Consider the following 17396-nt stretch of genomic DNA (forward strand, 5'->3'; position numbering starts at 1 on the left):
TTTCCAACGTCCGTGCGCCACTAAATCCGTTTTTTACGCAAAATTTAATACAAGTTCGTTGTTGCAAATTTAAATCCATTTCTGCAATTGTAAAAAATCGCCAACACACACAGAGATAGATGTACTCTTGGCTACGTAACTTTTGCAAATGTCAAGTTATGACACTAAGATTTAAAGGGAATATCAACAACAGATGTACCAATTGAACAAAAAAAACAGAACTCAAATCGGAACGATGGGAGCGCCACACGGTGGTTATTCCGGGAACTTTTTGATCAAGGTAGTATTCGAGATTATGTCTTGCATAACATTACGCAGAATACTTAAAAAAACATATCAACATTACATGATGAATTTCAAACACACTATTCATATCAGCGATGCCTCAGAAAGGAATAATTGGAATAACCAACATTATAAATAATAATTTAAAATACTTGTTTTTGAAATCGAGACAAGAAATTATTTACCTGTACTAAATGGGCAGTTTCTTGAATGTCAGGAATGAGAAGAGCTAATCCTTCATCCTGTTCAACATCTTCCGAGTATTTTATAGCAGATTTAAGCTTTCCATTTCCTTTGGTCTTATTCGTCCTGTGAATTATGGGCAGAATGCTTAATTTATTCTAATAAAAACATTATTTTCACGAGAATGAAACAATCAATTAAAATTGTACCCAGGCCTTCAGTTTTCAGAATAGAAATACCTCTGATATTTATATTCAATTTCTAATTTTCTAAAAATAGTATGGCTCTTTTTTGTAATAATTCATCAAGCAAAATTACTGAAAATTGGATGAGAATTTAGCTTGACTCATTTGCTTTCACTGGTCAATAGACAAAAGAATTTCAGTGATCATTCATTCAAGGCAATTGGCAGACAAAAGACTAAGATAAATAAATGATATGAGTAATGTCTTTCTTGATTTGCTGACTGTAAGACGAGCCAAATATGAACTTTCACTTATACTGAGCCTGACAGATGGATTAGCATTTAATTGCAAAAGTTTAATGGCTCTTATGTTTACATCAATATTGCTTAACAGTCATAATATGAATTTGAAAACATTTAAGTTAAGTTTTGTATTTAAAATAAGTTTATTTAAAACAGCTAATCAAAGCACCAGATCAATGGACACTTTTATCTTAATTTGACAAACCATTGCAAGCAATGTGAATTACACTCTTCCCATGAAAATTAAATATTAAATATGAACTTTCGCGTCCATAACATATATTTTGTGCACATCGCAAAACTCTTCTTAATTCTTCTAGTTTCCTAGAACTTCTAGATCAACGATTGAAGAGAAAATTTTAACTTATCCTTAAAATTCAATCTTTTGTTACAATGTCCTTCACAGGACAGAAGTGCAAACTTCAATTAGGTGAATCTATAAAATACATAGTCATCATGTGCCTCTGACATGTTATTGGTTGCAAGACACTGTTAATGAAACATCAAAGAGTTAACAACATACAGTACAAAAATTTAAGTAATAATATATACTTATTAGTCTGGTATTTAGTCATCAGTGGACTGTGCTCATGATGAAATGGTATATTAACTGTAATGAAATAATTCATATCCATAAAATGACCATTTTTATCTTGCAAAACATATCTTTTCGAAAAATCAGAATAAATGTAGGTACTGAGTAATGTCTTCACAGAAATAAATAACAGTTCATGATGACTAGGAACATGAATATTTCACAAAAAATAACAAATTGTAATCAGGGTTGATGAAATATTAAGTATTACATTGATGTCTTTAATAAATTATTTCATTTCACGTATCTTAGCTTTGAGCAGGAAAATATCCCTATCAGATTTCATCATGCATTTAGGCAGAGGCTGAAATAATTCCCTTTGTCCATCTCATACCCCATGGAATTTGGACATTATTAAAAATTAATCAAAAATAAGATAGATTTCCTCCAACTGTAATTAACTCATGAAAGACTCTCCATTCTCGGGATGTTACCGCGTAGGCTGTTTTTCTGAAAACAGTTTTGCCTGTGTTTCAACGAGCATCTTCAGTTCGAAGTGTCTTCCACCTGAAGACGCTCGTTAGAACACGGGCAAAACTGCTGTCAGAAAAACAACCTATGTGGTGACATCCCGAGAATGCAGAGTCTTTCATCTGAATGCCGCGAAAATCTACGATCCTGTAATTAACTCATGTTTAAAGCACAATAATAATTATTGGTTAAATAATTAGATTAAGGAAATATCTTTCGTTTTTAGATGACTAACCTTAGACGAGATGCGTACGTGTCCACACAATGTTTCATTTTGGTAAGAAGGCAGACTAGAGCCAACCCATCCATTGCTCCAGGGGGCAAGCACCCTCCAGTTCTCCGGACCCTGCTGGTTTCTTGTGGAAGGAGCAACGACACTAACATAGGAGTCAGAGCCAGAGCTCGCAAGAGTTGTAGGACTGCACGATACAGAGGTATGTGCCTGGCCATGTCCAACACTGAAACATAACATCTTCATTTTAACCCGTCACTTTATTCCTAAATACTCCCACCTTCCACTGTACCAAGCCCATATTATAAAAAATATATTTAGAAATGAATAATACCGGTTTGCAGGTGAAGAAGACCTGTGCTTTTTTCAACTTTCTGATGCAAGTAGTAAAAAAAATAATGAGACCTCAGAACTTAAAAGTTAACTCATTCAAAAGCTGCAACATAATTAATTTAAATGATAGATTCAACGGAGCAGATAAGTTTCAGGAAAATTAATAATCACAACTTTCACATGTTTTACAAGCCAAGATCTAATATTCTCAGATGAATATTACAATAAGTCCAGAGAAGTATTAGTGGTATTTTATTAGGAGAGGTGATCGATAGCTGAGGCCATTTTGCACCATTAGGGATAGGTAGGTAATTTTGCAGAGATAGTATTTTCAGGGAATGGGGGATGGGTGGAGAGAAACTCAGCATTGGCATTAGCCTACTACAACAACAAAAAGATGCCCTGGGGGTCCAAAAGTTTAATTTCTATTCCAACAGATGGCATAATCCACTTGAAGTACTCTCCAAATGGCACCCCAAGTAGGGATCAGGATGAAAAGCCAGTAAACTAACCACCACACATACCAATCTAATCCCTGGGAGTTTATAGAAATCTGATATGGAAGTTTGATGGATACTATTGAATTTTTTCAGCTTCCCATCTCAATCAAAACAAAATCATTCAAATACTCCCTTTCCTATTAAATATTGACATACGAAGATGGAAGAATTATGTAGCAGGCTAAGAAGAAGATGTATTTCCTTCTCCTGTTATGTGCAGATGACGGTCACAAGAACATATCAAAGAAAAACAAAGAAAAAGTATGCCCCATTCCTTGAACTAAAGGTCTCACCTGAATCGTTCCTCAAATAGGATGATATAGCCGGCAAGAGACAAGACCTTAGGAGAAGATCGTGGAAAACGGAGGCTTCATCAGGTCCACTGCTCCTATCATCGTCTTCTTCACTGCTGGTGCTGCTGCTGTTATCGTCCTCATAGAAGTTTGATGGAACCACACCACCAGGGTTAATGAAGCTGGATAGCACCTGTTGGAGAAATGGTCCATATGGAGAACTAGTATTTTAGGTAGCTTTGCACTGCACTTTAAAAATGCCCCCTTTCATAATGCAGTGGACTTCTCATATGGAACGGATTTCGGGTCATTTCAATGTGATTCATTCACAACGATAATGACAAAGGATGAGCTTTGAGGACAATTAGAAGGCCATGATGAACTTCACATGATGAAAGGTGATGAATATAAATAAAACCTCGAATTCAGGAAAAGCATCCATTTTGCCACTGTTTATATTTTATTAGCAATTGAAATTTCTCTTTGATCTTAAATGCCATACACTTGGGAAAACAGGAGTTGTGAACGCTTAAATCACTCAAATGGCACAATAACCAAATGAATGTACATTGACTAATAGTACTCACAATTCATTTTTTTTATCTATGATTTATTACTTTGGTTTTGCAATGCTGCCAAATTATGCTGTTTCCACAAAGAGCAAATCTTGGTTTTTTTTGTGGATATTCCCACATGAAATTCTTAATTTTTTTAAGTTATGCAATATACTTGCATTTATGATGGCTGTTAAATAAAGAATTTTGATCAACCTTTCATTTGCATAATACATGTGCAAAAATTCCGTTTTACATAACACTTTCTTGATACCGAACACGAGTTCCTGGGGACCCACTATGCTTGATAGTTAGTTACGAGCATGACCCATCAGACTTTAACAATCAGCTATAAACATGTTGTTAGAGTTACTTCAAATAATTCAAGTCATGAAGCTTTCATTGAAGTAGTAGTAGTATTTAGGGGAGGCGACCCACAGCTAAGGTCATTTGCACCATAGGGGATGGACAGAAAAGGATTAAGGGTGGAGAGAAACCAGCGTCAGCATTAGCCCACTCTTTACGAAAGGCACCAAGGGGTCCAGAGCTTAAAGTCCCATCCAACGGACGGCGTACTCACTCAAAGTACCCTCCACAAAGCACCTCAGGTAGGGATCGAGATACCTCTGAAAAATATTCAACACCACCGGGATTTGAACCCGGGCCATCTGGGTGGGAAGCCAAAGGTACATTAGTCCCCCCACCATCTCAATCCCCGCTTTCATTGAAGAGAGAAAAAAAAAGTGGAGAAGGAATTGCCCAAACACTTGGCTGAATTATTTTAATTTTATTAGTGGGTGAATGGATTCATCAAATTTACAAATGTCCACACTTTTGGGACCAGCATGATGATTGACTAATACATCCCATTTTTTTAATATTTCAAACAGTGAGCATTAAATATGACGGGAGCCCACCCTTTGGTATCTCGTGGGATTTTTATTTGTCTAAACATGAAAGAAGAGACACACCTTGAGCAGAACAGTCACATGTTCCTCCTCACTTCTTTGCCTTAGCAAAGCCTGCTCCACATTCCATGACTGTGCTGTGCTCCCCGTGCCAAACCCAGTACCCTTGGCCCAATAGAGGTGAGACTTGTCGTCAGAAGTGCTGCGCCCTGGCTCTCCAGTTGTGGTACCATTCTTGACTTTAGGCAAGAAACCCTGAACAAAAATGCCATAATAAGATCAATACAATAATAACCATATCAAATTATGATAAAAATTATCATTTATACATCTTAAGAGTGAAAGGGAGTTTGGATTCAGTTAATCAACATTGATACATGAATTACTCTTAGTATTTCATTATATTACATTACTGAGTATCCCGTTCCTAGTGTATTTATTTTAATTTAAGTCATTAACACTGTTCGTTTACTGCATTGATGTAAAATAACATATGTCATATTACCAGCACAGTACCTCAACAAAGTAGGCATTAAACATTCAGTTTTATCTAGAACAGATTTATTTTTAAAAGCCCTCATCATAACCTAATTTTTTTCTATTCAAATCACACCACAATGAAATAGAGATTCATTGAAAATGCAAACTTATTCCTTTGAATTATCACCGAATTGGTAAAAATATGAAGTAATCAAATTACTACTGGGCTTAGCAATGTGTACCACCTACATTCCAACGCATATTCGACTAATGAGAGCGTGGGAGTAATTACCTCTTGCGAGCTGCCAGCTGGTAATTGAGGCATTGGTTGCATAGGTGGGGCCTGAGCGTTGCTGGAGACAGGACTGTGATGAGTGAAGACTGAGAGGCAAGTGAGCAGAAGATGAACAGCTCCAGATTCCACCGCCCGTCGCCTCAGCAACACACCATCATCGGTGCTGAGTGGAGTGCTGTCCAGCAGCCTGCTCAACACTTCAAACGGCAGAGTGGGCAAGGATGGAGCAACGGAAGAGCTCAAGATATCACCTACAGGTTAAGAGATATAATAGTCAGTTTGCTGGTAAATACATGGCACCATCAAAACAAAATAATATTTCAAAAGATGAGTGTCATATAATTTTTCATGCACATTAAAAAAGTTATTCCGAATTAAGAAATTGAATAAATAGGAAAAAAAATACTGCGATCAATCAATCCAGTTTTTCTTAACTAAAAAGATCCAATTATAAAATTTAGAGATTTTCAGATTGAATTTCAAACACAGACAAGTATTGTGAATGAATAATCCACAAGAATGTGACACTAAGAGCTGAGGCAAATATTTTCAATAAATTCTATTTTTATCACATTCTTCAGTGATTTCCATATCAAAATTGCTTCTCAAGATTGACTGATCAGTGAATTAATACTTGCACAGTTACATTAAGGCATGCCAAATCATGGATATGAAAAAAATTAAAATATTCATAAAAATTAATTATTCAATTTGAGCGACTGCAGAGATAAAAGATATTTTTTGTTTTCCAGGTGAATCACAATCAAATTAATATTAGATTCATGTGTTCAAAATCTTGCACTAATAATATAACGATTGCTCCACTTTGTGAACAAATATCAACAATATCTAGCATTAGATCCCTCCATTATTTTTTTAATAACACAGCTGCTTATGTACTGACACAGCCACTTGCTTAAATCGAACAAAATAAACCCTAACACCTAGAAATAACTTTGATGCCAAGACTTCCATTCATAAAAAATGAAGAGGTAATTAACAGTCATTTTTAAAAGAGAAATTTTACTCACAAGAAAAAAATTTAAGGGTAACTAAATCCATTTGCAAACAACTTACTAAAGCAGAAGTAGAAATTATGTGACCTTGCCCTCAGAAGATTTCAAAGAACAAGTTGCAACTGTGCATATATTTACTCAGATAAGTCAACCCGAGACATACACTACAGCTTATTACCTCCTTCTCCATCATCTAAGACACCCAGTAGAAGACGCAAGAGACAACGAGCCCTATGACGCTCCCTCAACAATGCCTCCGCATATCCTGGTAATCGGAGGAACAATCTGAACGCTGCAAGAGAATGGGCTGGTACAGATGGCCTTGAAGATGGTGACCCACCCCTGGTGCCAGGAGGAGGTACTGGCTGAGCCACCGGCTGTGTCGTCACAATGGTGGAGGTGTTAGGTGCCATGCCCGGAGATGAATTGCCTCCCACCAAGAGCATAGGGTCATCAAGTTCCTAAAAAATAACAGCAAACTTAAACGATTTTCTGGATTCTCTCACTGATCCATCACATGCAATACTTTTCCCCAGATCAATTATTACTATCTGAACTTTCAACTTCAATTTTTCCAGTAATATTTTTAAAAAAATTATAATTATTAGCAAGTAGCAGATGAACCTAAAATGAAAACACCACTGGCCCAAATCAGGCTTAATATGATTGAACACTCATTATAATTCAGACACTCAAATCAACAGTAATAATATGTAATTTCAACAAAAAATTGGGAAATCATACTTAAAAGAAAATGAAAAATTTGAGGAATTTACTTGTTCAATATTAAGCCATACTGAAAAAAAGTGATTCACTACTATGTTAATTACAAATGCATGGCAATATAACATCTGCAACTCAAATCAAAGCAATTTTTATCAACTTCTGAAATATATTCGGCTTCTTGGGACAGATGACAGAACTGATTAATTATGAAAACTTTCTTTCAATTGAAAAATATTTATTTTAAACCAAAGCCAATGTTTACACACCATTATCAAGTGTGGATAGAGATGTAGAGAAATTGAAACAAGAAAAAATAAACATTTTTAAAGTGAAAAGTACAAGAACTCCACCTCTCTTACTCAGAGACACAGAGAGGTACCCTCAGTGGAAATCTTTGTAAAACTGTCATTTTGATTTTAATTTCCCACTGGACTGAGGAAATAACAAACGGGGAGAGAGGATACCACACCTCATATATGTCCTCGTTGGCCTCCACCTTGACCCACTCTGTGTCGATCCCATCAGGGGGCGATGGTGGCTGGGGTTGGGATGAGGAGGGCCCATTACCGAGGACAAGGGAGTCTGGGGGTGAGGGCTGGAGAAGGGCATCCGGGTGCACAAGGGGCAGGTGATGCGCAAGGAGGGCCAGGCCTCCCTGCTGAGTGAACACTAGTAGTGGGGATGGTAGCCCGCTCAACTCCAACAGCTTCCGGGCCTCCTCCTCCTCCTCATCTGTAGTCATGTTCTCCACCCCATTGCCAACGATGGGCCACGAACCATCTGGAATTAGGAAGGGCAATGATCTTGAATTACACCGCATGACAAAGATTAAGTTGAACCATGGTTTCCTTGGATGACACAATGGTTGATTACATTAAATGTTTGAATCTTTCTGAGCCACACTTTTTTTCCTTTGCTGTTAAATTTATGATCTAGCACATTATTTCATGAGATATTTTATCAAGAATATTTTTGTATTCAATATTCGTTTTATATTTTCAAATTTATCCTACACATGATTATTACCCATTATATTAACATCAAAGCTGAATGATATTGCGTTTTTTATTTCCAAATTAGTATACTTATTTTACATTGAGGAGTGAATTGATGACAAGGACATGATTGCAGAGGATGAGGGAGTTATTTTCAATCGGTAATTTTACTTAAGAAAGTAGAATGGAGGTGGAATGTGTGCAGAATTGAAGAAAAGTTTATTGTAGTGACGGTTTCCAGGTTTGTCATTTTAGACGAGGCTAGGGAATATAGGAATGTACATAAGAGTCTGAGTCAACCTAAAAACTTACTTAAAACGGTTAACTACGAAATAATAATGACAAAACATATTTTACAGGTAATACTGCATCGTTATCATTATTTTAATATTCTTATAATATTAATTTTAAAATAGCCTATTGACAAAGCACATTAATACCTGTGATTTTAACTAAATGGGTTTATTATACGTTTTCTCTGCTGATTACACCACATGGTATCTTACTCATGGCCATCACCCCTGCTATGTGCAGGCCCTTCTCAAATGAGGATGTGTGTACTCTGGAATGACCATATTCTAGGTCTAGCTAGCAATAACTGCAACTAATTGGATATAAGATCTACAGGTTTTACAGACAGTTTCTCAAGAGGCATCATTTATCAAATGATGTCTACAAACAGAGTTCATTTTCATGAACTTTGTCCGAAGCTATTCACTTATTTCTTTAATAACATCATAAACAAAGCACAATCCCAAATTATTGACTTTTTCCATTGAAATGAGTCCCTTGAAGAGCTCTTCTCAAGAAATTAGAATCACTTTCGTCATGCTTCAATTTGATTTCAAAACTGAGTACAAGACACAGTGGAAAAATTGGTTTTTATGCCTTCTGCTTGGACACTCATTCTCACCTGAGGAAGCACTCTTGGAGAGTTGTAGAGTGATCCTTGGCTCACCAATGGAATACCCAATTTGGTGCAGTGCCACCAGCAGCTGGGCAAGGGTGAGGTCCCTGGGGAGTGGGAAGGGGAGGGCAGAATGGCTCAGATATGAACCACCCCTGGCAATGGCTTCACTGGGTCGCCCTGTACCGGCGCTTTCCCACAGGACGGGTGGGATAGTGCCCGTCATGTTCGACGATGATGATGAACTGGCCGCTGTTGCATCATTTCGAGCATCCTTGGCTCGCTTGTCCTTTGCCGTGAGCCCTGCTATCATGGAGAGCCCCATTTCCAGGATCTCCCCCCGAGTTGGTCCATTACCTTGACAACCACTACGACTGCCAGGGCAAGAATTACCTCGCCCCTCACTGGTCGTTGCTTGATTGCCATTTCCAACAACTGAAAATCGAATTACAAATAATTAGAATTAATTCATCCTCACAAACTGAAGATAATTTTAATCCCTGCACTTACTTTCAGAAAGTCTTACACTTCAGGGAGTATAAAAAAGTCAGATTGAGTTTGATTTTTTTAATTAAAAAAATAAATTCATTTCCTGTTAGTCAGAACCTATACCTTTTCATAATATCCACTGTTCAAATTACATTTATACTCATTTCAACTAGCTAAACAAGTTTTTCAAAATTTTTATCATTTTTATGCAACAAAAAAGTTTTGGGTCATGGTCTATCATCCTTTGACTAACCTCAACATACAATACAAATTCAACAACAAATTCAAATAAATAATAATAACTACAGAAAGATTTGCATGAGGAAAAAAGAGAAACAAACGCAAACAGCCAAAATTTCACTGAATGCCATTAGGTTACTACTTTGGAATATAGCAATGACTAAAGTAAAAACCTTGCATACCATTATCCAAGACTTTATATAGATACATCATTTATGATTTGACCACAGCGATTGATGATCATAACAACCATCAGGATGTCAACTCATTTTATGACTTTTCATATTCCATACGAACATGCCTTCATTTTTCTTCCAAGTGTTCGGGATCTGATTACATATTTTTTGCAATCACCCCTCATTGCTTCATGAGCCACTGGTATAACTGAAATCAGACTACTGTTTCAGTTTTTCCAGTTCTAGCACTTACAATGACCTTTGGCAATCATGAAGTTATCTTACAACTTAAATGAATGCCATTCTCACAGGGAATTTTTAATTCTCATACAATATTTCTGTTTACCATATGATGTTCCTGATTTGCATACCAAATTCATCCCATTACCCCATTCCCCCCCCCCCCCCCATAGTTTTTGAAGACATTGAGCAAATGCAGCCAGAAGACTTTCCTCGAGTTTCTCAACAACCCTGACCGAGTGATCACCACCCTAAATGTCCACTCACCGGTCACCAATCCGAGAATTTCCCCGATTGTAGTCTGGGTGGAGAGGTAGAACAGTTGTCTTTGGCAACGGCCCACACCGTACCGGGGATGTGGGGGTGCCCCGCCGGGAAGACCACAGTTTGACGCCTTGCTGCTTGAGACAGCCTCTTCCTCTTTGATTTCCTCTCCTCCCTTCACAAAAACCACCAACCTCTCACTTTCCAACAGCAGCTGAAGTAGTAGCCTCCGCGTGAACCCAGATATGCCGTGCAGGAACATGACACCTAATTTGGCAAAAGTAAGAAAAGTTATTTTCCCTGAGTATGAAATTTTGTACGCAGAAATAAGAAACAAGAGACTGACATCAGATCACTTTCACAATGCCCCTCAATATCACCTGTCAGGCATGATTTGACAAAGAAAAACAAACTAATATGCAAATTTTGGGCAGCATTAAATATCAGAGATAACACAGGATGGAAAATTAATGTATCAATAAATTGAGAACTAATATATGTCCCTATTTATAAAACCGAATAAATAAGAAATTTTTCACAGAATCTCAAAAAATGTAGCAGAATGCACACGTGTTTGGAGAATAAATACACTAATCTTACAATTAAGAAATAAGAAAGACAATGCATTTCAATTTACTAAGCCATTTTAAGAAGCATTAAAAAAATGAAAAACCTTCTTTTTCAATTGAGTATACACTCCTAAATCATGGAGGCACTGAATTACTAATGGAGTTGAATGAGGATATGATGGTGAACATTAATTTGAAGAATAGCGTGACATGATATGGAATGGGGTGAAGAGCAGGGGTGTCACTCACAAGAGGAAGTATCTCTGAAAGTAGAGTGAAGGGGAAAGGATGAAATGTTCTCAGAGCAAGAATTTGAGTCAATCAACTCAATGGTATTTAACATCCCCTTCCCAACATACAACCATCTCCCAAAACAAAAACACTCTCCTAGGTGGAGAAAACCATCCAGGAGGGTTTAAGAAAATTTTAAAATGCGTATATACATAGAAGTTTCCCATGACACCTACTTGGTTGGACTAATTTTTGCTGCTTTATGACCTCGCACAAGACAGTAGAGAGCAGCTGTTGGTTGGCTGGATGACACCAACAACACCTGGCAAAAAACTTCACTGTCGCAGACTCCAGTGCAGAATATGCCTCTGTAGCTAGTTCACACCTTAAATATAAAAAGAAAATTGATTAATATCCTCCTCAATCAATTCCACAGGAAATTGAACAAAAACTCTTCTAGGTTTCCTTCGGTTCTCAACATCTCAAGGCATTTTTAATCCATGTGGCAGGGTCATGAACAAGGAAAAAGAATTTACACAGGGATAACACAAAGAGATAAAAGAGGGGAGGCACATGTCATCTCACCTGTCCTGGCTGCCCTCAGTGGAAGCATTGGGTCCAGGAGAATTGCAGAGGAGGCTCAGGAGGGGAAGCCAGAAGCAGGAGCCCTCGGCGGAGCCCAGCCAGTCTCTTATTGACCCCTCGTAGCACACTTCTCCAAAGAAGTTGAGGACTACACTTATTATTCGAACTTGGAACACACCCCGGCCATCTGGAGAGAGACAAATACACATTTTAAGGCATGTTTTTCATCAAAAATACGAACTCCAATAATTTTTTCCCCAGATATACATATAACCCCTTCAAATTCCACTAAAAATCTCTCTGGTCATGATTGCATCCTGTGGGTAGCTGACAAGCAAACTAACAGAAGTGGGTAATGACCTCTAAATATGTATTTTTAAAAATAATAATGAGAAGTGGGAGACAATAGTTGCAATATAGATATAGCTAACTGTGATTACAACATTTGGAGAAGATTTATCAAATGAAGTAGTTGCTTAAAAATTCCAAAAGCTTATGGCTGTAATGTTTTAAATGTTGCAAGGATGGACAAATATCTTTAGAAAAATGTTTGAGTCAATGCCGCTTACCAGGCAGTATGTGATTGTTGCCCTCCTGACCAATCGCTTTGTCTGCATCCGTCAGAGTCGACTGACTCATTGGCCAATCTCTTGAACACATACCATCATCCCTCATTTGACTCATGTTGTTGCACCGTTTCTTTTCTTGGCCATTGGGTGAGTTATCACTAATTTTCTGCCTAGACTTACAAAACTCTGTAAAATAAAGAGCATTCAATACATTAATTAGAGACAGAAAGATTAAGCGAAATGCACACAGGAAAAAATTAACTAATAATAATACTTGTGAGTTAATGTGAGAAATAAGACTCTGGAGCAATGCAATTGTGTTTTTCCAGCATCATCTCCTGGATAATAAAGAGTGAGTATTAGAAATTTTCCACCAAATATTCAACTATTATATGAAGGAAAATTGCTACTATCCGTTCTTTACTATGTTCTAATTCCACCACCACATGCCTGAGACTACTCAATGTTTTATCTCCTGGATACTTTAGGTTTATAATGATGAAGAACTTATGCAGTTGATTTATTAGAATATGGGCAAATTCCACATAATGTCTACATCTTAATTGGTAGTAAGTTTTTATAAGGGGATAATCATCAACATACTTTAAAAATTCTAATCAGAACCAGGCAACACACATATAGTGATATTGTGTGTTTATATTATGCACAAGATTAACCACAATTAACTTAGTTTTCTCGCTCAGAAAATTGCCATGTCTGCTTGCGCATGTACATATGTATGTATATGTATATATATATGCTTGCCCACCTTGGTTTCACTCAATTTATTTTGTATTAGATTCAATATGATCGAATCTTAACTGAACATTAATGAAGCTTCCCGAACTCCTACCTAATGCAAAATTCTATATTTACAGTGCAGAATCATAATGAAACAGCACTGCTTTTTCATTACATATTAAACAATTCTATTTCAATTCCATTCAATTTACTTTATCTTCCAGGCATATTTAAAAAAATATTTTTTTGAGAAATCATCCAGCTGGAATAATAAATTGGGATAACAGAGACCTTCTCTCCCCCCTTGATATTTACAGGTCTCTAAAACAGAATGTGACATGAGGTACATGGCCAATACATTTTTACTTTAACAGATTGTGAAAGAAATTGCATTTAAAACACAAACAGCTAAAACAAAATGATGTCACCACAATAGAGATAATATCGGTTGTTCTGAGAAATCAAATTATTCATCATAAATAAAAAATAATCTTCACACTAAAATTCTGTGCTACAGTTAAATATTGAAATATGGCTTGATTTTATTAATAATCAAATAAAAGCATTTTTCCATGCATTGAAAATTTATAACTGACTATGTTTTGATTTATTGCATTGCCTTCCACGGCAAAGGTGATGCAGTACATCGAAACCTCATCAGTTATACATTTTTGACAAGTGGAAGAGCACCATCAAATATTTCATCAATATGATAAAATTCCACCATATCATATCTGAAATTATGCAATTCAGCAGCTTGATTCTCATCAAGACACATGACATTTGTCAAAACTAATGGAAACTACTCTTACCCAAGATGCCTCGGGCAAGGCCAGCTGGAAGGTTAGATGACAGAATCTGTGCTGTTGCTGAAGGTGACTGGCACGCAGATGCCAGGGTGTAGAGCCTTCTCTCAAGGATGGTAAACGAGTGCCTCGTCCCCTGTCGAGCCCCACCAAACATGGACGCTCCCCCCTCACGTCCCTCCTCCCTCTCACGCTCCTTCAGGTCATCTGTTGCCGAGTGGCTGGAGGACTCTCCCTCATACACTGATGATCCCCTCCTATGAGAAGGTGGAGTCATTAAACATCTTTTATTCCACACAGAATAATGGGTAAGTGATATGAACAGAATTAAGATGAAATTGCAAACATTGAAGATAAACAACTCTTCCAGACATAACCAATATTGCTCAATAACTTCAGGATTAGGAAAAAATAATACCATTGGTGCATGCAATGGATTCTGCAAAAGGTAAATGACAGAGACACCAATGCAGAGCTAAGAATGTTCGCTTTAGATGATTGATTGCCAAGGAGAAAGGATTAGAATACACTGGAGGCTTTTAAAGTGGCAAGTATGCATTAAGGTGGGAAAAATAAAGTAAGATGTGGTGCTTTCCCAGCGTATTGGTTTGATAAAGTTTTCTTGGGTCTTCCACTGGGTCAGGGGTTCCATAATGGCCAACGTTTCGATGCACAAGTTGAGCATCGAAACGTCGGCCAATAGCTCCACCCAAGCTATGAGATTTTTTGGGTACCAGATTTTCCAGCGAAACCAATACCGGCACAGGGAAAGGAACAAGCCCCCCCCTTCCCTGAATTTCATACACCGTCGGGCTTAGTACTGGGTGAACTCTACCATCACCTAACAAACCAACCTTCGGGTTGATATATTACTGGGGGGGATGTGGTTGTCCTGGGGTAGAGTGTTGGAATAATAACCAGAGGGCCCAGGTTCTATTTCCCGGCACGCGTCTCAGGTACCCTCAAACTCCACCAAAGCTGTGTGACCAAATCTTCCTGGGTAACCCAGCACAAGGAAAGGAAATGGCCCCCATATAATGTCACATGCCATATAGGGCTTAGTATTGGGTGAACTCTACAATCACCTACCAAAGCAACCTTAGGTTGATCACTGTTTATGGTTTTTTATATTGTTAGTATGTTCTATAGTGCCTATGCTTGCATGCTCCTGACAATATCTAAAGTTATTTGACACAACCAAATGGAAATAGAAAATTTATCATCTAGCGATCATGAATAAAACCATTTTGTTAACTTCTGCTGGTAATTATGTACGAGAAAGGACAATAACACACTGAATTCATTAGGATGGGGAGATATCAGCCAGGCTTACCCTTCTTGTAGGAGAGAGGTGCTCTGTGGTGAGTTCTTCATTGTAGATGATTGCTTCAACAATGTCATGAAGAGGTTTGGCTTGATGTAGCACATGGAACAGAGGACCCAATCTAGTGCTCTCTTCAAAGCAGAGTGCACAGGGAGAGTCAAAGTCCACTCGTGAAGCAAGCTGAAGACAATGAAATTTGAGAGAAATTTAGTAGAGAGGCAACTTATTTTCACCACAATACTCATTTATGGCCTTAAACCTGTCACACAGTGAGAAAATAAAAAATAATACAACAAAATGACAAGAGCCTGACCACCATTTATCACAAATAGATCACAAAATATTTTAATCCATAAATTATAAAGGGACTTATGTTTTTTCCTTGGAGGAATTTTTCATTCATATTTCTGAGGATTTCAAGGGACATTTCTATTTTACGATTTCCAAAAATAATTAATTTGTAAACCGCCTCATTTCTAATTTATATACTGACAGCGGAAACAACTACTAATAATGGAATAAAACAAGAGGTAAAACAAAGCCACAGAATGCTTTAAATTGCTGGCAAGTACATGTTAAATTGATTCAGAAAAATTAATTTTTTTTATCTAGCAGAGAAAGAAGCAGGTTGCAGGGAAATCGAAAATTAAAATACGTGTAAGGGATTTAAATGGTAAAAAAAAGATGATTTGACCAAAAAATGCATTAAATAAGGGGGAAAACGTTTTAAATAATTGAGTTTGATATAAAATCATTCGGGATTGAGTCGTCTTAATTTTCAAACACATCTGAGAAATTGACAGTAAACTGCTTTTTCAAAAATTGGAATTTTATTCTTCTTTACAATAACCAGATGGACAGTTAACCAAAAAGAGAATATGCAGTCCAACCATTGGAAATATGCAAGTTGTGGGGCAACCTGATCCAGTGATATTAATATTTACAATTTCCATTCATAAAATTGCAGCTCCCGAGCCCTTTCGTGTAAATTCTAAAAATTTGATCCTTCTGAAATGCTTTAATTGAAGGCAAAAATGATGCAGGACAAACACTTCTTTGAGCATCACCAAATGAAATGTTAAATGCCATGAATTTGGGGACAAGCACTTTTAAAATCAGACAGGATCCACACTTAATATTAAACCCCTCACAACCTTACATTCCTTAAAATCACCAAAACAACAAACCTTGAACTAGAAATACTTACTTAACCAATTTTAACCTTTTCCAGATACCAAAAATTAAATACTCCAAAATGAAGACGACGAATATTTTAAATGACACAGTACTTTCACTGTATTTTAGCACTACAAATCAGTATTAGGATCGATTGGATTACTTAACTACTACAGTTTAGAATTGCTAATACTAACAGATTTTTTATGGAACCCAAAACATTTAGTGTACATTCCTTGAGTTGAGAGAAGAGCTACCAACCTAAAGAGCTCAGGTGTAATGGAATCTTCAAGTTGGGCAGAAGTGCCTTTTACACGACATGACCAGAGGATTGCAGATGCACAGTGAACATAGACGGCAGGTGGTGCAGCCCAACTACCATTGGAGCCATATGACCGCGAAGAACCCAAGGCCTAAAATTATAAAGGAAAAAAAATAATTGCAATGGAGAACTTGGAAATACCATTTTTTTAAACTATTATATGTTTAAAATATTCTAATTACTGACATGAAATCAAACCTCCAACAAGTAACCACAGAAAGAAACTAACAACTATATAAAATTATGCATTTTTTATATTATTAAGTACAAATAAATGTAATAAATCCTAGCCAAACTAAGCACAACTGAAACAAGTAAAGCAACAGATAATAATGGGGCACTGGCAGCTGATGCAAGGATTCGGTGAAAAGGAGAGATATAGAGTCCAAAGTGGAGCTGAAAAT

At 37.0% G+C, this 17396-nt stretch overlaps 1 protein-coding gene across 1 annotated transcript in view; it reads right to left on the bottom strand.

Annotated features, from left to right (window-relative positions):
* The window catches only part of Bruce (BIR repeat containing ubiquitin-conjugating enzyme), a 107444-nt gene that overhangs the window by 10372 nt on the left and 79676 nt on the right, over nt 1–17396 (bottom strand). The window contains exons 43-57 of the mRNA XM_071598069.1: nt 16932–17083; nt 15504–15674; nt 14177–14427; nt 12624–12809; nt 12055–12241; nt 11706–11854; nt 10673–10936; nt 9267–9695; nt 7828–8138; nt 6811–7093; nt 5614–5867; nt 4905–5096; nt 3380–3572; nt 2257–2479; nt 471–594 (exon numbers count right to left, since the gene is read on the bottom strand). Coding sequence (XP_071454170.1) covers nt 471–594; nt 2257–2479; nt 3380–3572; nt 4905–5096; nt 5614–5867; nt 6811–7093; nt 7828–8138; nt 9267–9695; nt 10673–10936; nt 11706–11854; nt 12055–12241; nt 12624–12809; nt 14177–14427; nt 15504–15674; nt 16932–17083 — 3369 coding nt within the window. The remainder of the gene's footprint in view (nt 1–470; nt 595–2256; nt 2480–3379; nt 3573–4904; nt 5097–5613; nt 5868–6810; nt 7094–7827; nt 8139–9266; nt 9696–10672; nt 10937–11705; nt 11855–12054; nt 12242–12623; nt 12810–14176; nt 14428–15503; nt 15675–16931; nt 17084–17396) is intronic.

Source organism: Hetaerina americana, unplaced genomic scaffold (genome assembly GCF_022747635.1).
Source record: "Hetaerina americana unplaced genomic scaffold, ioHetAmer1.1.p SCAF_9, whole genome shotgun sequence".
In the NCBI taxonomy this organism is placed as follows: Eukaryota; Metazoa; Arthropoda; class Insecta; order Odonata; family Calopterygidae; genus Hetaerina; species Hetaerina americana.